Source organism: Misgurnus anguillicaudatus, chromosome 23, assembly GCF_027580225.2.
Source record: "Misgurnus anguillicaudatus chromosome 23, ASM2758022v2, whole genome shotgun sequence".
NCBI lineage: Eukaryota > Metazoa > Chordata > Actinopteri > Cypriniformes > Cobitidae > Misgurnus > Misgurnus anguillicaudatus.
Genome location: NC_073359.2, coordinates 4,149,127 through 4,172,795, shown reverse-complemented (window position 1 = coordinate 4,172,795; position 23,669 = coordinate 4,149,127). Strand labels below are relative to the sequence as shown.

Here is a 23,669-nt window from a genome sequence, read left to right as displayed (position 1 = left end):
CGTTTTGCTGCGTTTTCCGGGTTGAACAACATGTTTCCTAGAAACGGTGTGCAACGGCGTGCAACATGTTTTAGAAGCGTTTTCTCTTGTTTGGTGGGTGTGTCAGTGTTGAGATCTATAAATTGTATGCTCTCATTTGTATTTGTATTTTTGTTTATTTTCTCTGTTTGGGACAGGCAACCCAGTCACACTGCGAGATGTCATGTGACCTAATTAATGACTGAGTGAAATCAGGTGTTTCTTTTGTTTTAATAAAAATGCGCCAGTCAGAACGACTGCGTGGCTGATAGTGAAACGTATCTTCTTGTCTTATTTGAACGTATCTGTTAACAGGTTATGGGCCCAGAGCAGAGTTAAAGTAGAAACGTTTGAGTGTTAAGACGCCGGGTAAAAGTCGCGACGGATAGCGTGTACCTGATTCTTTTAACATGAAAAGAAGAGAAAAAGAAACGCGACGAGCCGCTGGTCTCGATTAGTCTTTGACGGAGATGAAAAAAACTACGAGCTACGGGAGACTAAGTTTTTGGGTCATCTTTATTTACAAGGACTGAAAGAGACTATTTTAAGCGAGTCTTTTGAGGAAGACGAGGAAGATACGGCGAAAAACGCCGAAGCCTATGCAGAGCTAATACAGTTCCTGGATGACAAAAGTTTGTCGCTGGTTATGAGGGAAGCAGCAGACGATGGAAGAGCAGCATTGAAGATTCTTCGGGAATATTATGCTGGCAAAGGAAAGCCCAGAGTGATTAGCTTATACACAGAGCTAACGTCATTGCAAAAGTCGCCCAGTGAGTGTGTTACTGATTATGTCATCAGGGCTGAGACCGCAATCACCGCTTTGAGGAACGCAGGTGAGAATCTGAGTGATGGACTTTTAATAGCAATGGTTCTGAAAGGACTTCCAGAGACATTTAAGCCATTTGCCATTCATGTTAGCCAGAGAGATGATTAATTGAGTTTTGCAGAATTTAAGACGAGGCTTCGAAGTTATGAAGACATGGAAAATATGCGGACAACCGTATCCGAGGACAATGTTGAAAGCTGGAGCGCAGCCTGGAAGAAAAACCGCTTTTGCGGGTACAGCTGTTTGTGGTGCTGGTACAAACATTGTTTGTTACAAGTGTGGTACAAGAGGCCACAAAGCAAGAACATGTCAGCTTAAACAGTGGTGCAGTCAGTGTAAAAGTAACAGTCACCGCAACGTGCAGACGGGGAAGGCAGCGGGACAATGCACAAAAAGTTTCCGCAGAGCCAAGTGACAAGGAGTATGCTTTTCGGGCAAGCGACGCTGAGATGCGGGTACAAACTACCAAGAGGAAAGGCCTAATGGTGGATGCAGGTGCAACTTCCCACATCATCACGGACATCGAGAAGTTTCAGAGGTTTGACAGCAGTTTTCAGGCCAACACACACTGCGTGGAATTGGCGGACGGCACTCGGTGTAACGGCGTCGCAAAGCAAAGAGGAGACGCGGAGGTATATTTGATTGACTACACGGGACGACGCGTCAAAGCGATGCTGAGAAACGTGCTGTACATCCCAGCATATCCACAGGACATTTTCTCTGTTTGGGACAGGCAACCCAGTCACACTGCGAGATGTCATGTGACTTAATTAATGACTGAGTGAAATCATTACTAATGCCAATCAGTGGCAAGATGTATAAAACCACGCCGTAGTAAAGAGACAGATCGCTCAATGGGTTCAAGTTGGAATGTTGTCTTTCATTCTGGACGGTAAGGTCAGTGACTGTAACATTGAGGGTATTTTACAGTATTAAACACACATTTAATGATTTGATCAGGCTTCAGATTTTAAAAAGAACACAAAGAATGGCCTCTCAGCTACCGTAGTTGCAACTCTTGCGTCATCACAACAGGGTGTTCACAGTTCAACACATCATCTGTTTCTGTTTAATAAACGTTGTGCAACGGGGATGAACCCAGCTCAGATTTTCCCCTGACCCTGCAGGCACCATCTCGTGATCATCCACCATCTAGACTTTTGTTAAAAGTTACTAAGGTAAAATTAAAACAGCTTTTATAATGTTTAGTTTGACAATTAAGCTGAAGTTGACAATTAAAATTTTCCTAAAGGTTTAGCTCACTGACCATTTACTGATAACTAGATATATTTGGGGAGGTTGCTAGTGCTAGATATTTGTTTTCACAATGGCTATGTTAACATGCACAAAAATTTGTAAATCTGACTAAATCTGTCGCATCGCTCAGCATTTGCATAAAATAGCCTGCTTGTCTATTTTGGCCCCGCCTTGCTCGCTCAGCGGCGAGCTCGTCGCTTGTCGCTGGCAAACGGCCACTTCCATTGAAAATGAATGGTAGCCTGTCGCTCTGTCTCTGTCGCTTGTAACTAATGTGACTGGGGGGTGACTCTGTATAAAAGTCAAAACTGAGTTGGAGTTGTTTTTAAGAAGTTTTCCGATATAGGTGATAAAAACACACTTTTCAAAAGTCACAACGCTATTTTATTGCTTTAAGTAGCCTAATGTTTTAAAAGTATAAACAAACGCTGCAGAATTTAGTACAGCGTGTGACTCCATTAATGCTGTTGTTGTTGCGTGTTTCTCTGACGAGATTCATAAATATAATACATCAACTTGGAGCGCAAATGTTCTGCGCATGTGCACAACGTATTTTTGCATCCGATTGAGAAAGTCACAGTCAAACTAACATTGTGTTTTTATCAGCAATAAGAAAAGTTCTTGTTTAATATTTTGTAGCTGATATATGTGAGTTTCTACAAAGAGAAATCATGAACTTCAGACTCTCATCACTGATCCTGCTGTTACACATTCAAGGTATGAAACACAGTTTTGTGTTATACTGAAATACTTCAATTTATTATATATTTGTTAAAAGTATGTCAGATTTTAAACTAGTTCCCAGGGGCGGAGCGGGGGGGGGGGGGGCTTATGGGGCTCAAGCCCCGAATGTTTTGTCAAAAGCCCCGAATCTTTTCAGATCTGTAAAATGAATTCATCCAGGACGCTAGGTGGCGGCACTCAGCTTTAATTCTCCGGTCCCCCACTCAACTGAAAATGAATAAAAGTTGCATGTTGAAGGCAAAATAATATGCTGAATCTCCCCACAGTTAACGCATTTTCAAAGTGTCTTTATTATTACAGTGCCTTCTTTATTACTGTAAGTGTATATTTATAGGTATGTGATGTAAATACTGTTATACAACAGTTCTTTCTGGTTCTCGAATCTGATTGGCTAAGAGCTATACGATATTGTACTGATAACGGCACTGTAACCGCTTTACCTTTCGTATTATTCCGCCACCTAGTGAATGGAGGTCCTAAGCAGGCTCATCTCTGAATGGAAAAACACAGACGCGCTGTGTGAATCACTCTCCGTGTGTGTGTCTCATTAGTTTACTAGCTCATAAATCAGTCTGTGAAGCCCCAATCAGAAGTATTATTCCGTCAAAGATCAGCGCTCTTGGATGTTACGTTAAAGTTAATGGGAGAAATGTCTTGTCACATCGTGTGGACGATTAACACTTGGAAAGAGGAATATAAACACTCGTTTTTTTCTGGAGCTATATCTTTTATCAGAACGCGAAAACACCGTGGAACTGCAGGTAAGCCCCGCAGCTTTTAAATGTGGACATTGATCATTTACTTTATCGTGACGTGACTATTAAAACATATTATGAGATATCGCCACTGGTATATTTATAAGCAGCATACAAAAACATCTCTCTGACACTTATAAAAAACCGTTTTGTATAGTACTGACAAGAACAAAGTTTAATAATAATAATCGAGTGCTCGTATCGCGTTAAGAATACATGAGAAAGCAATAGTAACGTTTCACAAGTATAGTTTTATTAACTTTTACCTCGCGCCAAAACAATAACAACACAAAAGACACTAAATATGAATAAAAAAACAAGTACAAGTTTGATCATGACACCAAATACTGCTGATTTGATCTCATTTTGACGATCATAAACAAATAAGGCCAACATGAGAGCCAGGGTATCTCTGTCAGAGATGTAGCCCAGAGAGGGAGGTGGTCAGCGGGGCGAGTGAACACTGACGTCCGCTCCTGCTTTGGTTCTCATACGTACCGAATCTCACTAAGCAAACGTTCAAACAGGCGCTATCTTTACTAATCGACTGCAGATTTAAATATAATACAGATACATTCTCGACTGAACTAATCTTAAAACTACACTTTGTGACCAAGAAACGGTAATATAAAGAAACGGCTTTTCCGTCCATTGAGTTGTTATGAGCTTCAAAGCAGCCGAAAGTTTTACCTGTCATTCTGGCCGCCCTCAAATCCGTGGCGGAAGAAGTTCTCAAACAAAGAGGCTTTTAAAATAACTCCGTTGTTGTTTTCTAGTTTTCGTTTTTCAAACGTGTGCCGTCGAACTGTTGTATAAAAGCAATATCGCTCTCGGAGTCGTGTGATATAGCTCTATGGGGCGGTTTCCCGGACAGGGATTAGACTACTCCTGGACTAAAATAAATTTAAGAGCAATTCAAACGGAAAACAACCTTTACTGACATATCTTAAAATACATCAGTGCCCTTTGTTTTGCCTCAAACTGCACAAAAGTAAAGTTTTTAGTAAGGGATGTTGGTTAAAACTAGTTATATTTCCTAATTAAACTAAGGCCTAGTCCTGGCTTAAGTTAATCCTTGTCCGGGAAACCGCCCCCAAATCATCACGGCTGTGATTGCCTCCGGCACTCGGCCTCGTGCCTCTGGCCTAATCACAGCCGTGATGATATAGAGCTATATCACACTCCTACTCGAGCGATATTGCTTAATTAAATAGTGTCAACTGATATATTATCTACATGGCTAACGTCTAACTTACTGTGGTGCTCTGGTCTAGTCTGCCTCATTGGTCATTGGTAAGGTTGTATTTAAAGTACGTACGTATTTTTAAAGACGTCAGAAAAGAAGGTGAGAAAGTATATAGTTAGTTAGGTAGCTTATGTTTTGTCCATATGCATTTGAAATTCGCAATGATTTTACCTCAGAAATACATTGATAGAGCGTTATAAAATGTGAATCCCCAATCTCTTACATTAAAATATCCTTATGTGTGATAACTGTCAGTGCAAATAGGAAGAGAGGAGGGTGGAGAGAGATCACAGACAGACAGAAAGAGAGAAAGAGAGAGAAACGCTTTCATAAGCTGGTGAGAAATTGTTCTGTCAATGAAGTCAAAAATTGTTATTCTTATGTAGCTTTATAGTTACTGGATTAGCCTTCAGCAAACATGTTTGCCTATTTTTGGATAAGAGAAGTTAAAGTATCATTGTCAAAATTTGTTATGTTGCAGTTTCAAAATGACAATACCAGTGTTGGGTAAGTTACTCAAAAAAGTAATTAATTACTAGTAACTAATTACATCTTCAATCATGTAATTAAATTACTTTACAAATTACTCTCTCCAAAAAGAATTTAATTATTACGAATTACTTTCTAAATCCTATTTAGTACATGATACAAGGATAGGCTTGAAATGGCTTGAAGAAACAATATATAAAAGTACATCAATTATTCTGGTCCCACTTTAGGGTTCATTTCTCTCTATTAATTAACTATTAACTACTTTTGTCTCAATATACTCCAACTACTGCTTATTAATACTAAAGTAGTTGTTAATTTTAAGTATTTGTATAAATGGGGAGGGTTAAGGATGTAGAATAAGGTTTTGCAGAATCAGGCATTAATATGTGTTATTTAAGTAGGCCTACTAAAAAACAGTCAACATCTCAGTAATATTAATGCTGATAATCAACCAGTTAATAGTGAGAATTGTAAACTAAAACCATGTTTAATCCACTATTTATTATAGTATACATAATTGTTCTACAGTCCATAGACAGTATTTAGTTACATCAGAAGTAACTGTAATTCGATTACAAGAAAAATAAGAGTAATCCCTTACATTACTTTTTCAAGTAATTAAATTACAGTAACAAATTACTTAGTAACTAGTTACACCCAACACTGGACAATACAGAGAACACTTAGATTAAAAAATAGTTTATAAAGCTGCCGTAAATGGAGAAAAAAATTTCAACAGGGGACCAAGTTTTGAAACCCCTAGATTTGGGCTAAGCCCCCAATGTCTACAATGTCTGGCTCTGCCCCTGGTTTAGTCTAATTTAATTTACATCGCTGTGCTCCAAAGGCTGGATTCTCCATTTGGATCAGTCTCTAAAATGTTTAAAGTGAGTTTGTATATTTAAAACTGAACTTAGAGATTTGTATTTGAGAACAAAACTGATGAATCAGGGTTCATATCCTTACAGGACTGTCTGAATCTCTCATCTCACTCTGTCATTTTAATGACGTTACATACAGTAAACTACAAATATTAATAATGTTATGGTTTCTTTTCAGGGTTCCTTACATTGGATAATTTTAATGTAACCTGTGATGAACTCAATATTTGTGCTGTTAGGGGGGGACTAATGAGTGTGAACTGCGATCACTCAAACATCTACATCAAAACTGGGTTCTGGTTCAGTCAGAAACAGAGAACAAACTGGAGAAACAAAGATGAACCTGAAGATTTGACTTTAGATTCAGATTACTCAGGACGAATTGGTCAGTGGATAACTGAAGATTACTCACGACTCTCAATAGATGATCTGAGAGAGAGAGACAGTGGAGAATATCAGCTCATGATCATTATGAAGGATGGAGTTAAACATCTCAGCTCAGTCACAGTCAATCTAACAGTAACAGGTACATTTACATTCTCATCAGTCCAGTTAAACTCTTTTTCATTTCTCATCTAATGTAAGATTTTGATTATTTAGTTTTACAGGTGAAGATGAATCCTGAATCTACAGGACAGCGAGTAAAACTGAGCTGTGATTCCTCCTGCCCAAAAACATCAGAATATAATTACCTCTGGTACAAGAATGGACAATATTTAACAAATAACCAAAGCATATTTGTATCATCCAGTGATAACACTGACAGTTATTACTGCACTAAGTATAAAATGGAGCCCTCTTCATCTGTGTGTGAGTCTGACATTTATAAAATATTTAAATAAAAATGGAAGAACAAACGTTGCAGTTTTCTTGTTGATTCATATACAGTATGAGTGTGTTTGTAATTGATTGTGAATGTTACAGCAGTATTTTGTGACTCTTTCAGGTCTTTCTAACAGTGGATGTTGGGGTGTGACTTACACCTCTACAGAAGTTTGTGCTTTAGTGGGATCAACAGTAGATATTCACTCTTCATACTCACATCCCACTGGATATACAGTAGAGAAAACATACTGGGATTATCATAATTTTCTTCGTGGGGATTTCAGAGATCTGCGTGAGGCTGATAAGTTTGCTGGTCGTGTGGAGTTTGTGGGAAACACACTGAAAATCAAAGACGTCAACCCAAGTGACACTGGATTATATCAGTTCAGGTTCATCACTAACACATCAGATGAAGTTTCTTGTTCTTCTGGAGTCTATCTTATTGTTACAGGTAACTGCTCATAATAAACTCTCTGTAGTGCAGCACTCATTATACTGAAGCATTATAGCTGATATCGCTGGAGTCTGATATCAACACGACTGTGATAAGAGGTTTAGGTAATGCTTTACCAAATGAGCTGAATCAAAAATATGAGGCCCAGCTTTGAAAATTAGTTTATGTGAACTCTGTTATATGAAATTTCATATACACAAGTGAGAAGCAGCCCAGACCCTGTGATAGATGGAGAAAAAGTGATATTAAGCTGTTTAACCAAATGCACTCTGGATAACAAACATACTTACATCTGGTATAAGAATGGACAACAGGTAACAGATGGATTGACATTATTAAACAAGCTGTACCTGGACTCAATCAACAGTGAGGAGCTACAAGAGTATTCCTGTACTGTAAGAGGTAACACAACATCTCATCATACATCTGATGAAATTATATAAGATATAGTTTCAGTCCTTGATGCTGATTAGTTTATTTTCAGCTATTACATCATCACTGACAGGCCCGGTACTAGGCTTGCTGGACTGGGGGGGCAGTCAGGATTTTTGGGTGGGCAGCCATTTCTCGACTAAAATGATTCATACACTAAAATTATGGATGTTTCAATCCAATATTACTTTGCATGTCTTATAATAAAAGGCAATTTATATATGTCATTTTGCACGTTCAAATTTTAAAAGTAGATGCAATTAGATTAATGATTTATAATGTTATAATGATTACACTAGTTTGACACATTTAGTCACAGTTAATGAAATCAGACAAGCAGGTGATATAAATATAAAGCTGTACATATATTTTATTAATGTTTACACTGCATTTAATCTATTATTTCACTTATAGATAAATTAAAGCCATTCTTATACCTGTGGTGTGATCAAGAATAATGTTGTACACTAGGGGGCAGTAGAGGAGCTTCCTAGGACTATAGATCGGGTTGGTGTGTAATAAAGAAAGTGTGTATGCTATGTCGTTGTGCGCTGCTGCTTCTTTATAAGATATACAAAGAACCTAAACACGACATGGTGTCAGAAGTGGTGCTTCATTGAGCGAAAGGATAGCGGATTATTATATGAGAAGAGGGGGACAGTAAAGTAAACTTAGCAAGCATGTCGCAAGCTCAACGAGGACAGCAAGCTGAACAGAACGATCCTCCACTGCTTCCTGCTAAAGCATCTGCAACGTTCTCAATAAATCTGCCGGAATCCTTAGACTTTTCGAAACCACAAGACTGGGAAAAGTGGATAAGAAGGTTTGAGCGCTTCAGAGTGGCTAGCGACCTGGATAAGTCGTCTGACGCGAATCAGGTGAACACGCTTATTTACTGCATGGGGGACGAGGCAGATGACGTCCTTAAAGGCTTAACATTGACCCCGGAACAGAAACTTATATATAGTTCCGTCCGAGACGGCTTCACAAACTTTTTCGTGCTGAAGAAAAATGTGATATATACCAAAGAGCTAAGTTTAACCAGCGAGCTCAGGGGCCGTCCGAATCTGCACACTCGTTCATAACTGCTTTATATGCACTGGCAGAAGACTGCGATGATGAATTGTTGAGAGACAGGATCGTAGTCGGCATTAGAGACACGGTGCTTTCACAGAAAATGCAAATGGAGAGCAGGCTCGATCTGACTAAAGCCATTAATATGGTCAGACAAGCGGAGGATATTAAACGGCAACAAACGGAGTCACACGCTAAATTCCAGTGTCCAGCAAAGAATGCAGACTGCCACAATTGTGGTAAGAGAGGACATTACAGTAAAGTGTGCAAGTCCACGAAAAGTGTGAGTGCTGTTTCTGAAGATGATGATATATTTCTGGGAACTGTTGATGCTGGAGATCACGCATGGACTGTAGACTTACACATAAGGAACGCAAAAGTGAGATTCAAAATCGATACTGGAGCGGATGTGTCTGTCATACCAGAGCAGGTGTATAGACGGATATACAAGGGCACCGCATACAGCCTCACTCCAAGCAACAAAACACTGTTTGGGCCAGGCCGTGTACCTCTCTCTGTAGTGGGCGTAGCCAGAGAAATTCTGGAATGTGGTGATAAACGCACCACCGAGGACATTTATGTTGTGAAACATCTGAACACAGCTCTACTAAGTAGACCCGCCTCAGTTAGCCTCAAACTTGTAGCCAGAGTAGATAGCATTGACTTGGACTCTGTTAAACAACAATATCCAAAGCTGTGTGGCGGGTTGGGTTTAGTACAGCATCAGTATACAATTAAACTCAGACCAGATGCTAAGCCAGTGTCCTTAAAGGTGCCTCGCCGTGTCCCACTGCCCTTAATGGGAAAAGTAAAGCAGGAACTCCAGCGCATGGAGCAGCTAGGGGTCATCAGCAGGATCGAACAGCCGACAGAGTGGTGCTCTGGCATGGTGGTCGCACCAAAGAAATCGAAGGATGAGATCCGTATCTGTGTAGATCTATCTCCCCTCAATGAAGCCGTGTGTAGGGAAAAGTTTATCCTCCCATCTGTGGACCAGACGCTAGGCATGTTGTCGGGAGCAAAGATATTCACCAAACTGGCCAATATGGGGTTTTGGCAAATCCCATTATCAAAAGACTGTGCCCACTACACCACTAACACTCACAGCTGATCATTAATATTGTGTAAGTTATAGGAAATACTTTAGTGTAACACGACTGCAGGAGGCGCAATAATATTACGCAGTGCCCGAACATAGTCCCCTTATTAACTTTCAATAGCACGGGACTATTTTCGGCTGCTGCGTAATATCACTACGCCTGCTGCAGCCATGTTAAAGCAGCAAATTTCTTGATTATTACTCCAGAATGAGAGTATAGTCCTAGCCATATCTGCCTAGAAAATCACAACTTTTAATTTAACTACAGAAGAGTCAAGTTTTAAATAGGAAAAATATTGAAAGTCTTTGGTTATTTTTGTCTAAATTATGCTTAAAGTGGTCCTGCCGGACCCGGAAATTAGCTGAATGGTTTCCAAAAGGTAAAAATCAAATGTTTAACTCTAAAGTGGAGTGTTCCATTAAGTCTGAGAGGTTTTGCATGTTGTTGATGAGTCGCTTAAACAGCAACATTGTCACAAGTCGGGGTGGACCCAGATGTAAATGAGGTCACGCCCCTTTCTCCACCTCGAGGAGATTCCCAAAGCCACCCCAATGACCAGACACACAAGGTAAGCATAAATTAAAAATTTACTTTATTTAATTTACTTAAAAAAAGATAAATAGGGAAGGGAAACGGGGAACTTAAAATAATGGCCACTCTAGGCTCTCCTCCTTCACCACCAACTGGATCTCCACACAGTCCATTCTCCGAATGTTCATCCTCATTCTCCTTTCTCTCCACAGGTGGTCGCTAGGACACAAAAACACTGTTACTTGGACTTCGAGTATTTCTCACCGGCTCTGCTGTTTACAGCTTTCTGGGTAGGTATCACGTTCACAGTCTGTTCTTCAATTATTCACTCTCGTCCTTCTCTCCACAGGTGGTCGCTAGGACACAAAAATACTGTTACTGAGACTTCGAGTATTTCTCACCGGCTCGGCTGTTTACAGCTCTCTAGGTAGGTATCACGTTCACAGTCTGTTCTTCAATTATTCACTCTCGTCCTTCTCTCTCTCCACAGGTGGCCGCTAGGACACAAAGACACTGTTACTGAGACTTCGAGTATTTCTCACCGGCTCTGCTGTTTACAGCTTTCTGGGTAGGTATGGTTTCTTCCGTAGGTCAGCAGAGGGGCGAAGGTCACACACCACCTCACCGGGTCGAGCGCTGCCCTATCTCCACTGCTCGTAGGCCGATCGAATCCTGGACAGGGGCGCCCCTTTGTAGAGACCGCGGGGGCGGCGGACCCTTTCGCCTCTGACTCTGCGACAAAGACAGACACAGGTAAGTTTACGCCACGAATACTTCCATTATTTTACTCACAGTCTTTGACAGCTCTTAGTCTGCGTCCCTTCGTACTCCGAAACAGCACACAGCGTATGGTAGCAGTAATTTCTGAGGTCGTTAGCCTCTCCGTCCTCTGCCCAGTAGAGGAAATGGATGGTGCGGGGCTTCGTCTAACAAGACACACAGCAACCCACAGCAAATACACAGCACCACTCCAACGTGAACAGCTTATTAATTGTAAAGTCTCACTCACCACACTATAAGTGCAACACCACAAGGGAAAGCGCCCGATGTCCTCCACTGCGCTTGGGCTGAAATGGGGGCGATGGAAAACACGACCAAAATAAAGTCTCGTTGCTGTGGCTGTTTGGATGTACACTTCTAGCGGCTCGCCCACCACGCTACTGATAGGGGTAGGGCCGCCCTCCTAGTCCTGGAGGACTCCAACGGTCACACAGGTTAATTTCTGCAAGTTACTCCACACCAAACGGGTATACTCACAGCGGATAGCCTTTGTTTACGTTGTACAACAAGGTCAATTTTCTTCCTGCCTTACTCCTTCAAAAGTGCTGGTTAGACCAAGGTTCCTTTCTACCCATAGGATTTTCCGTTTACTCCAGCAGGTCCACCGTAAACTACAACGAGAGAGGGAGAGAGAGAGAAATACAGACAGCCACCACGTCTAACAATGAGCACAACTCCGTTCCTCAGCACACACTATCGACTTCCCCAAGAAGCACACGGGGTGCTCCTTTACGAGATCCACAGCTCGCCCTTCTTTCACCTCCTGTGGCTCCGTCTTCTTTCCGCGCGCTCCTCGCGCAGCCCGGATCAACAGAGCCTTCGGGCTCTTCAAAGGGTGCGTGTTTCTTCCTGCCTTCGGCAAAGGAGCTTTCCCCGTGTCAATCGCTACTCGTGTCCATTCCCCCTGAACTGTGATTTAACGGTGCTTTTTATACTCCTCCATGTACTCCAGTTGTCCAATTACCCGGCGATCTCTTTAACTATGTACAGCTGTGCTCAATCGGCTGATTTCAGCCTTCGCGAAGCTGCCGGATGTCCGGTGTTTCTGTTCTCCGGTCTGGGCGGAAAAATCCGGGCGGAACCAAACTTTCCCAACTTTTGGTTCCGCCCCAAAAAAAGATCGTCACCTTGTGACATCATCACAGGATAATAAGTGAACAGTGTCCCAATGTCAAGTGAGCTAGAGCCCTTACCAGTGTTCGAACCTGCATACACGATATACTGATTCACAACCTCAGGAGCTAGGGAATAGATTGAGACACAGGGTATGACCTGAAGACAATGCATTGACCATCACAATAGGTTGCTTAAAGTTAAATATGTTTCTGTGCAAACTTGATGTGAGAGCACTGCTGAGCTTAAAGGAATAGTCAATATTAAAATATGTTATTGCCTTGGCTGGGAGCTGTTGAGTCATCCCTCTATCAAAGGAACTATATTTTGTGGCGTGGTGGCACTTTTGGGAGTGCTTCGACTCGCCTGAAAAGTCCGCTCCCCTTCTCCCTCTCATAATGGGAGAGGTACGGTGTTACTGCGCCGAGTCGAAGTGCTCCCAAAAGTGCTATTACGCCATAAAATGTACATCCTCTTTTAAATCTGCTTAGAAAAGCGCTACGTTTTATTTTGTACCACCAAACTTGCTTGTATAACTACTCGTCTTAAATAGGAAAAACGTTGATGTGTTTGGTCACTTCTAACTTTATCTCTAAATGGTACCATTGAATGAATGGGGCTATCGAAGCGTCGCAGCGCGCTCCAGCGCTTACATGCGCGCACACAGATGATAGAGGGATGTATCAACAATTCTTAGTTAAGGTAATAATATATTTTAATATTGAAAATGAGTAGACTTTTCCTTTAATATTGCAATAGTCATAATGAATATACAGGGCTCTATTTTAATGATCTAAAAATATTTTAATGATCTAATTCATAGATATGTAAAAACGCTTTATTGTCTCGCCCATGCTGCTGGTCAATTGAGTGGAACGTCCGCATTTGGCGGCCATCTTACTACAGGCAGCTCGCTCACTCGTAGCATTGAGTTTTAATGGTGCAGGTACTTTTAAAAGACCATAACTTGCTCAATCTTCTACCGATTTTCAAATGGTTTGGTTTGTTATAAACGTCAAATGTGTACCTCTGCATACTTATAAAAAAAAAAAAAACATGAAACATGTTAAAGCATCTAGAATTATAGCCATGTTAATAACGTTTGAAAGAAACCAAACCGTTTGAAAATTAGCAGAGAATGGAGCAAGTTATGGTCTTTTAAAAGTACCTGCACCATTAAAACAAATGCTACAAGTAAGCGAGCTCCCCGTGGTAAGATGATGACATTAGAGACTCCGCCGTAACACATCTAGCCTTTATACATATAGGCTAGATGTGTTACGAAAAGTAGGGACACAAGTCGGATCTGGGCCATTTTGAGGTATTCTTAAGTTATTCTTCTGAAAGTGCAGTTTCTAAGCTTTCCAACGATGTGTAACACATGGAAATCTGATACGATTTGGAGAAGTTGTGGCCATTTGAACATAGGAACTCATCTCATGTAAATGAGCCCTTTTCAGGGGTTATTAGCTAAGCCATGCCCCCTGTAAAGCCGTTTTGAGATACAGATTTTCTAGCATCATATGTAGTATTTTGTGACAGAAGTCTGGATGACAACATCCAAAAATAAGCAGGACTTTTTACCTTTGTGTAGATCACAAGTGGAATCCAATCGGTTTCAGATGTGTGGGTCATCCAATGAGCATTTTGTCCACGGATGGGTATAATCCGTGAGATGTGGATTTGTGTAGTCTATTGTTTGCATCGGATTTCGCATGGGCGTCTGGTAATGCAGTGTAGTATGCGGTCTGACGACTGTTTACATCGTAACATGTAAAGGTATATGAGTTTACATTTCGGTAATTTACGTTCCGTTAAACACATGAACCCGCCTTCAAAGTTTGTATTTAAAATAGGGAGGTAGTATAATAGATAATCCAAACAGCGCCGTTGAAACCGTGAAGTCCTTTAGGGATGTAACCAATCGCTCACTCGTTCCTCCATCAGCCAATGACTTAATGGAAAAAATGGATAGACAAAACATGTAGCCAATTATATAATGAATTCAACGATCTCTGTGTAACTTGTGTGTTTGACTTCATGCTGCGCTGCAAGAACTGACAGAGAGATGACGTCAAAGTACCGCGAGAGCGAGTCGAAATTAACTACTTTGTAAGATTTCTTGAAGAGCTCTCGCGGTATTTTGACGTCATCCGACTGCGGCCCCGCATAAAGTCAGGCTGACGAATGACGCGGCTGTCTGTTATTTGTTCCGCCCCAGCTTCTTTTATTAGGGTTTCGAGCACGAAGTGCTGAAAACCTATTGTATTTGTCTGTTTTATTATTAGGGTTTCGAGCACGAAGTGCTGAAAACCTATTGTATTTGTCTGTTTTATTATTATTTAGGGTTTCGAGCACGAAGTGCTGAAAACCTATTGTATTTGTCTGTTTTATTATTATTATTATTATTATTATTATTATTATTTTTCCGCCATAAAACACGTCGCCCAGCACAAACCGTAAGTCGTAGAAACTTGCCACTTGGTCAACTGGTTCTATATCAGCTCGCTACTCAGATACAGTGAATCAGCCAAATCGGCCCATAGGTGGCGCTATAGCAATGCCCGACGCGTTGGGGCTCATTACTCTTAAACCGGACATCAGACACTCAAGTGTTTGGTGTCATTGTAATCCTTGGCTCCAAACTTAAAAAATGTATATCTCCGATTTCATTTCTGGTATGCCAATTTTTCGCTAATTTGCATATTATACATTTCAAGCCAAAATGAACTAGTCCTAGGTTTTTCACCCGATCGGAACCGTTCCAATGCAGGAGCAATCTGTGGAGTGAGTAGGTAAATAATTATCGAACAGATTTTGAAATTTCGCTTCAGGGTCACTAAGGGGCGCAAAAACTCCATACAGGAAGTAGCCTATCGTCAGTGAAATGGCTATAACTCGTGAACGGTTTGAGATATCTAAACGAGGTTCGGTACACATATGTAATAGCTCACTCCGGGGTCACAGTAAAAAAGATGCGGATTTTGGCCACTAGGTGGCGCTAAAACAGGCTTGAGCTCGGGAATGGCTATTACTACACAACCGTTAGCCTGATACACTTAATATTTGGTATGGTGTGTCTTTGTGCAATGTACCATGAGGGTCTGGAAGGACATTGGCGTATCTCCAAAAACATGGCCGTCATCGGCCAATGAAGGTTGAGGACCGATTTGACAGGGTTAACGAAGGTCGATCGGAACGAAACGCACTGTGCTTCTTTGTGTACTGCTCCTGAAGGTCTGTAAGAATTACGGTGTCATTTGGCCACTAGGGGGCGTAATACCATATTTCGGTGCGTGTATCACGTGACGTTTGAAATACACACAGAAACATGACATCATATGATAGATCTGCCCCTGGTGAACAACTTTTCCTATTGAAGCGTTGCTGTCAATCAAACGGTTCGTGAGTTATTGGCGATAACCTTCAAAACCTACTTTTGCGAACTAGTCCTAGGTTTTTTGCCCGATCGGAATCGTTCCAACGCAGGAGAAATCTGTGGAGTGAGTAGGTAAATAATTATCAAACAGAATTTGAAATTTCGCTTCAGTGTCACTAAGGGGCGCCAAAACTCCATACAGGAAGTAGCCTATCGTCACTGAAATGGCTATAACTCGTGAACGGTTTGAGATATCTTAACGAGGTTTGGTATACATATGTACCAGCTCACTCCGGGGTCACAGTAAAAAATATGTGAATCTTGGCCACTAGGTGGTGCTATAACAGGCTTGAGCATGGGAATGGCTATTACTACACAACCGTTAGTCCGATACACTTAATATTTGGTATGATGTGTCTTTGTGCATTGTACCATAAGGGTCTGGAAGGACATTGACGTATCTCCAGAAACATGGCCGTCATCGTCCAATGAAGGTTGAGGACTGACGAAGGTTAACGAAGGTCGATCGGAACGAAACGCACTGTGCTGCTTCGTGTACTGCTCATGAAGGTCTGTAAGAATTATGGTGTCATTTGGCCACTAGGGGGCGTAATACCATATTTCGATGCCTGTATCACGTGACGTTTGACATACACACACAAACATGACATCATATGATAGATCTGCCTCATGGTGACCAACTTTCCTCTTGAAGCGTTGCTGTCAATCAAATGGTTCTTGCGTTATTGGTGATAACCTTCAAAACCTACTTTTGCTAACTAGTCCTAGGTTTTTCGCCCGATCGGAACCTAACCAAGGCTGATTGATTTTGTGGAGTGTGACTATAAATAATTATCAAAAAAAGGTTGAAATTTGTATTCATACACGAAAGGAGTGGCCAAAAACATAAATGGGCGGAGCTTAGAACATGTAAATGGCCATAACTCGAGAGGGGTTTGAGATATCATCACGGGGCTTGAATAGTATGTGAAGGCCATCGACCTGAGGTTGTGATATAAAAAGCTTGCAGATCGGACACTAGATGTCGCTATAACGGGGAAAATGGCACTAAATACTGTGATTATCCAACGATTACACTTTATAAGCCTATAGCTTTATCTGTGATCAACAAATTTCCATGGGAGTTGCTTTTATATGATCCTGAATTGTTTTCGAATCCTACGATACCAAGCATGCCAGGTTTCGAATTACGGTTCGACCAGAACTACATTTTACCACATAAAAAACAATCACTAATAGCTTCGTAACCGTAACTCCTATCGATTCGAAAACACCATAGGAAGAACAATGCAATAGCTTCTGAACAAAAAAGTCTATTGGCGTTATATTAAAATTTCCATCAGAAATGGCTGAAAATTGTGAAAAACCAAAATAGTCCTATAGGTGCACGTGTGTTTAAGCATACATAGTCTGTATGAATCGTTTCTGACCATCTCTTTCGTTTTTGTGGATGCTGGATCAGCCTGGTTGACGACGTGTGACGTCCTTGACGTGCCTTAATGCTCGAAACCCGGCAAATGCTGCTTGCAGCTTTAATATTATTATTAGGGTTTCGAGCACGAAGTGCTGAAAACCTATTGTATTTGTCTGTTTTATTATTATTATTATTAGGGTTTCGAGCACGAAGTGCTGAAAACCTATTGTATTTGTCTGTTTTATTATTATTATTTTTCCGCCTTAAAACGCATCGCCCAGCCCAAACCGTAAGTCGTAGAAACTTGCCACTTGGTCAACTGGTTGTATATTAGCAGGCTACTCAGATACAGTGAATCAGCCAAATCGGCCCATAGGTGGCGCTATAGCAATGCCCGACGAGTTGGGCATCATAACTCCTAAACCGGACATCAGACACTCAAGTGTTTGGTATCATTGTAATCCCTGGCTCAAAACTTAAAAAATGTATATCTCCGATTTCATTTCCCGTATGCAAATTTTTTCGCTAATTTGCATAATATGCATTTCAAGCCAAAATGAACTAGTCCTAGGTTTTTTGCCCGATCGGAATCGTTCCAATGCAGGAGAAATCTGTGGAGTGAGTAGGTAAATAATTATCGAACAGAATTTGAAATTCCGCTTCATGGTCACTAGGGGGCGCCAAAACTTAATACAGGAAGTAGCCTATCGTCACTGAAATGGCTATAACTCGTGAACGGTTTGAGATATCTTAACGAGGTTTGGTACACATATGTACCAGCTCACTCCGGGATCATAGTAAAAAAGATGCGGATTTTGGCCACTAGGTGGCGCTGTAACAGGCTTGAGATCGGGAATGGCTATTACTACACAACCGTTAGCCCGATACACCTAATATTTTGTATGGTATGTCTTTGTGCAATGTACCATGAGGGTCTAGAAGGACATTGGTGTATCTTAAAAAACATGGCCGTCGTCGGCTACTGAAGGTTGAGGACTGATTTTACAGGGTTAACAAAGGTCGATCGGAACGAAACGCACTGTGCTTCTTCGTGTACTGCTCCTGAAGGCCTGTAAGAATTTTGGTGTCATTTGGCCACTAGGGGGCGTAATACCGTATTTCGGTGCCTGTATCACGTGACGTTTGACGTACACAAACAAACATGACATCATATGATAGATCGGCTCATGACGAAAATCTTTGCATCTGGAAGCGTTGCTGTCAATCAAATGGTTTGGGAGTTATTGGCGATAACGTTCAAACCTACTTTTGCGAACTAGTCCCTGGTTTTTCGCCCGATCTGAACCTAACCAAGGTTGATTGATTCTGTGGAGTGTGACTATAAATAATTATCAAAAAAAAATTGAAATTTACATTCAATCATGCAAGGAGTGGCCAAAAACCGAACTGGGCGGAGCTTAAAACATTTAAACGGCCATAACTCGAGAGTCGTTTGAGATATCATCACGGGGCTTGAATCATATTTGTAGGCCATCGGTCTTAGGCCGTGATATAAAAAGCTCGCCGATCGGACACTAGATGGCGCTATAACGGGGAAAATAGCACTAAATACTGTGCTTATGCAATGGTTACAACTTTCACGCCTATAATTTTATCTGTGGTCAAGAGATTTTCATGGGAGTTGTTTTTTTATCATCCTGAATTGTTTCCAAGTCCTACGATACCAAATATACCAGGTTTTGCCTTACGGTTAGTTCTGCACTGCAAAAACTGTGCTTACAAAACATGCGTGAATAACTCCGCGAGGGTTATTCCGATCGACTCGAAAACACCATAGGAAGAAATTGACTTTACCTTCTGAACAAAAAACTCTATTGGCGTTATGTTAAAATTTCCATCAGAAATGGCCGAAAATTGCAAAAAACGAAAAATTACATTCATTTTTTGTGTTTTCTACACATAAATGGTTATAACTCCGCTATGAAATTACATTTTTTTTTACCAGATTTGTTATGCTGATGTCTGAGCAGAGTCTGAGGCAATACAAAAAAAATTGTTTGCCTACACCAGTAGTTGGCCTCATAATTGAACAAAACTTTTGACATTGAGTAAGCCCAATGGTCATACAATTGTTTCTTCACTAAACTAAAGTGAATAGCCGTGATACTAGCTACATGTAACACAGTCATGACCTGAGGTTGCATGCACGAGTTTGACATAGCGCCACCTAGTGGTTATTTGTTATTTTCACTTAAAAATACTGCAACCTTACATCTAAAATCATGAGTCATCATAGATTGTGCCTTTCATGGCTTTGAGTATAATCATTGGTGGATTGCAGTTCACTCCCTAGCAACCAATGAGAATACCCTAGCAACCATTTAGCAAGAGCTGTATCTCTGTATCAGAACATCTTAGAGACATGGGGTTCGGCTATTTTGACTCATTAACCCTATTTTAACATTTTGTGACCCAAGTTTTGCCATTGCAAGCACCACAAACATTTCCTTCAGTGTTCTGTTTGTCAATGTTCCGTGAGAAGAGAGGGAGACATTTCACTGAATGATAGCACCTTTTTTGCTGACAACTATGAACAAGTGTGTCTGGTAGCTTGCTTTTCATCATTTATTTTGTACAATGCAGCAAATCTACTCAGGCATGCCCTTAAAGGTCATAAGGTCCCAAATCGCTTGAACCCAAGCAAATGACTTCACATTAAGCAAGTGACATGTTTGTCCTATAGGTGCACATGTGTTTAAGCATACATAGTCTGTATGAACTGTTTCTGACCATCTCTTTCGTTTTTGTGGATGCTGGATCAGCCTTGTCGACGACGTCTGACATCTTTAATGTGCTGTCCACTGTAGGTCTTTGCGGTCTCCTGCGCTGCTGTTTGTGTCGTATATGCACGCCGCAGCCTGTTTGAACCATTGATGACCATACTACGACTCAATGGCCTTTTAGTTAGCCATTTCTGAATTGTATGTTTCCGTATAAATCTGAATAACTAATTCTCGTTAACAAATTATCCTCATAAAGTCACATTAAGGACATTACGTGTTTGTCTTATATGTGCACATGTGTGTAAGCATAAATAGTCTGTATGATCCGTTTTTGACCATCTCTTTCATTTTTCTGGAGCGAGGTGGTCTATCATTCATTGTGTCTGTATTCGGGTGCAACTCCTCAGCCTGGTAATCGACGTCTGACGTTTTTGACGTGCTTTAATGCTCGAAATCCGGCAATTGCTGCTTGCAGCTATATTTAGGGTTTCGAGCACGAAGTGCTGAAAACCTATTGTATTTGTCTGTTTTATTATTATTATTATTATTATTATTATTATTATTATTATTATTATTATTATTATTATTTTTCCGCCATAAAACGCGTCGCCCAGCACAAACCGTAAGTCGTAGAAACTTGCCACTTGGTCAACTGGTTGTATATCAGCTCGCTACTCAGATACAGTGAATCAGCCAAATCGGCCCATAGGTGGCGCTATAGCAATGCCCGACGCGTTGGGGCTCATAACTCCTAAACCGGACATCAGACACTCAAGTATTTGGTACCATTGTAATCCCTGGCTCCAAACTTAAAAAATGTATATCTCCGATTTCATTTCCGGTATGCAAATTTTTCGCTAATTTGCATAATATGCATTTCTAGCCAAAATGAACTAGTCCTAGGTTTTTCGCCCGATCGGAATCGTTCCAACGCAGGAGAAATCTGTGGAGTGAGTAGGTAAATAATTATCGAACAGAATTTGAAATTTTGCTTCAGGGTCACTAAGGGGCGCCAAAACTCCATACAGGAAGTAGCCTATCGTCACGTAAATGGATATAACTCGTGAACGGTTTGAGATATCTTAACGAGGTTTGGTACACATGTGTACCAGCTAACTCCGGTGTGACAGTAAAAAAGATGCAGATTTTGGCCACTAGGTGGCGCTATAACAGGCTTTAGCTCGGGAATGGCTATTACTACACAACCGTTAGCCCGATACACTTAATATTTGCTATGGTGTGTCTTTGTGCAATGTACCATGAGGGTCTGGAAGGACATTGGCGTATCTCCAAAAACATGGCCATCATCGGCCAATGAAATTTGAGGACTGATTTGACAGGGTTAACAAAGGTCGATCGGAACGAAACGCACTGTGCTTCTTCGTGTACTGCTCATGAAGGTCTGTAAGAATTACGGTGTCATTTGGCCACTAGGGGGCGTAATACCATATTTCGGTGCCTGTATCACGTGACGTTTGACATACACACACAAACATGACATCATATGATAGATCTGCCCATGGTGAACAACTTTGCCTCTTAAAGCATTGCTGTCAATCAAACGGTTCGTGAGTTATTGGTGATAACCTTCAAATCCTACTTTTGCGAACTACTCCTAGGTTTTTTGCCCGATCGGAATCGTTCCAATGCAGGAGAAATCTGTGGAGTGAGTAGGTAAATAATTATCGAACAGATTTTGAAATTTCGCTTCAGGGTCACTAAGGGGCGCCAAAGCTCCATACAGGAAGTAGCCTATCGTCCCTAAAATGGATATAACTCGTGAACCGTTTGAGATATCCTAACGAGGTTTTGTACACATATGTACCAGCTCACTCCGGGATCACAGTAAAAAAGATGCGGATTTTGGCCACTAGGTGGCGCTGTAACAGGCTTGAGATCGGGAATGGCTATTACTACACAACCGTTAGCCCGATACACTTAATATTTTGTATTGTATGTCTTTGTGCAATGTACCATGAGGGTCTAGAAGGACATTGGCGTATCTTCAAAAACATGTCCGTCATAAGCCAATGAAGGTTGAGGACTAATTTGACAGGGTTAACAAAGGTCGATCGGAACGAAACGCACTGTGCTTCTTTGTGTACTGCTCCTGAAGGTCTGTAGGAATTAAGGTGTCATTTGGCCACTAGGGGGCGTAATAACATATTTCGGTGCCTGTATCACGTGACGTTTGACATACAAACACAAACATGACATCATATGATAGATCTGCCCATGGTGAACAACTTTCCTCTTGAAGCGTTGCTGTCAATCAAACGGTTCGTGAGTTATTGGTGATAACTCCTATAGGTCCTATAGGTGCACGTGTGTTTAAGCATACATAGTCTGTATGAACCGTTTCTTACCATCTCTTTCGTTTTTGTGGATGCTGGATCAGCCTGGTCGACGACGTGTGACATCTTTGACGTGCCTTAATGCTCGAAACCCGGCAAATGCTGCTTGCAGCTTTAATTAGGGGTTCAAGCCCGAAGGGCTGAAACCCTATTGTATTTGTATGGATTTTTATTATTATTATTATTATTATTTTTATTATTTTTCTTCTGCCGTAAAACGGATCGTGCAGACCAAACCGTAAGGCCTAGAGACTTGAGACTTGGCCAAATGGTAGGTCTCATTCGTGCGCGAAGTTGACAGAGTGTCACTCCAATCGGCCTATGGGGGGCGCTACAGCGATGGCAAACGCGTTGATGCTCATAACTTCCAGAATTCTTGTCCAAATCTCAAGTTTCTTATATCACTGGATTCCTTGCGTCAAGACGAACAAAATGTATATCTCCGATTTCATTTCCGTCATTAAAAATTTTCCGCTATTTTCGATTTTGTCGAAAAAAATAAAAACGAACTAGTCCTAGGTTTTTCGCTCGATCGGAATCGTTCCAGTGCTAAAATGTTCCTTGGAGTTCGAATATCAATAATCATTGAAAAAAAGTTGAACTTTCGACTCACGGTCGACATGCCGCGCCCAAACGTCTGAAGTGTGCGCAGCCACTTGGACTTTATTGGCTATAACTGGGGACAGAAATTAAGTATCAACACGATACTTCGTACTTGTGATGAGAGTCATGGCATGAGGTTGCGTGCCTCGTCTCGTCACAGCGCCACCTAGTGGTCAGACGAATCATTTAAATGCTTATAACTTAGGCTGAGTTTGACGTATTTTCATGGGACTTTTTTCCATAGAGTTTTGAATTGTTGCCGAGTCCAACGATACTAAACATGCCAGGTTTCGCCTTACGGTTAGCCCTGCGCAGAAAAATAGCGATTAAAAAACCCGCGCGAATAACTCCGGGCGGGTTATGCAAATCGACTCGAAACGACCATAGGAAGAAATTAACTTTACCTTCTGAACAAAAAACTCTATTAGCATTATGTTAAAATTTCCATCAGAAATGGCCGAAAATTGCAAAAAACGAAAAATTACCTCCAAATTTTGTGTTTTTTACACATAAATGGTTATAACTCTGCAACGAAATGACATTTTTTCACCAAATTTGATACGCTGATGTCTAAGCAGAGTCTGAGGCAATACAAAAAAAATGGTATGCCTGCACCACTAGTTGGC

General features: G+C 41.1%; 1 protein-coding gene across 2 annotated transcripts in view; it reads left to right on the top strand.

The window, feature by feature from the left end:
- The first annotated feature begins 1,750 nt into the window (after window positions 1–1,750).
- The window catches only part of LOC141359296 (sialoadhesin-like), a 155,631-nt gene continuing 133,712 nt past the window's right edge, over window positions 1,751–23,669 (top strand). The window contains exons 1-5 of one of the 2 annotated variants that reach the window (XM_073861528.1): window positions 1,751–2,022; window positions 2,741–2,818; window positions 6,398–6,745; window positions 6,820–7,029; window positions 7,166–7,900. In XM_073861528.1, the coding sequence (XP_073717629.1) occupies window positions 2,773–2,818; window positions 6,398–6,745; window positions 6,820–7,029; window positions 7,166–7,509 (948 nt within the window). In that variant the 5' untranslated portion in view covers window positions 1,751–2,022; window positions 2,741–2,772 and the 3' untranslated portion in view covers window positions 7,510–7,900. Of the gene's footprint in view, window positions 2,023–2,740; window positions 2,819–6,397; window positions 6,746–6,819; window positions 7,030–7,165; window positions 7,901–23,669 lie in introns of those variants that run through there. The other variant, XM_073861526.1, reaches the window with a different exon arrangement.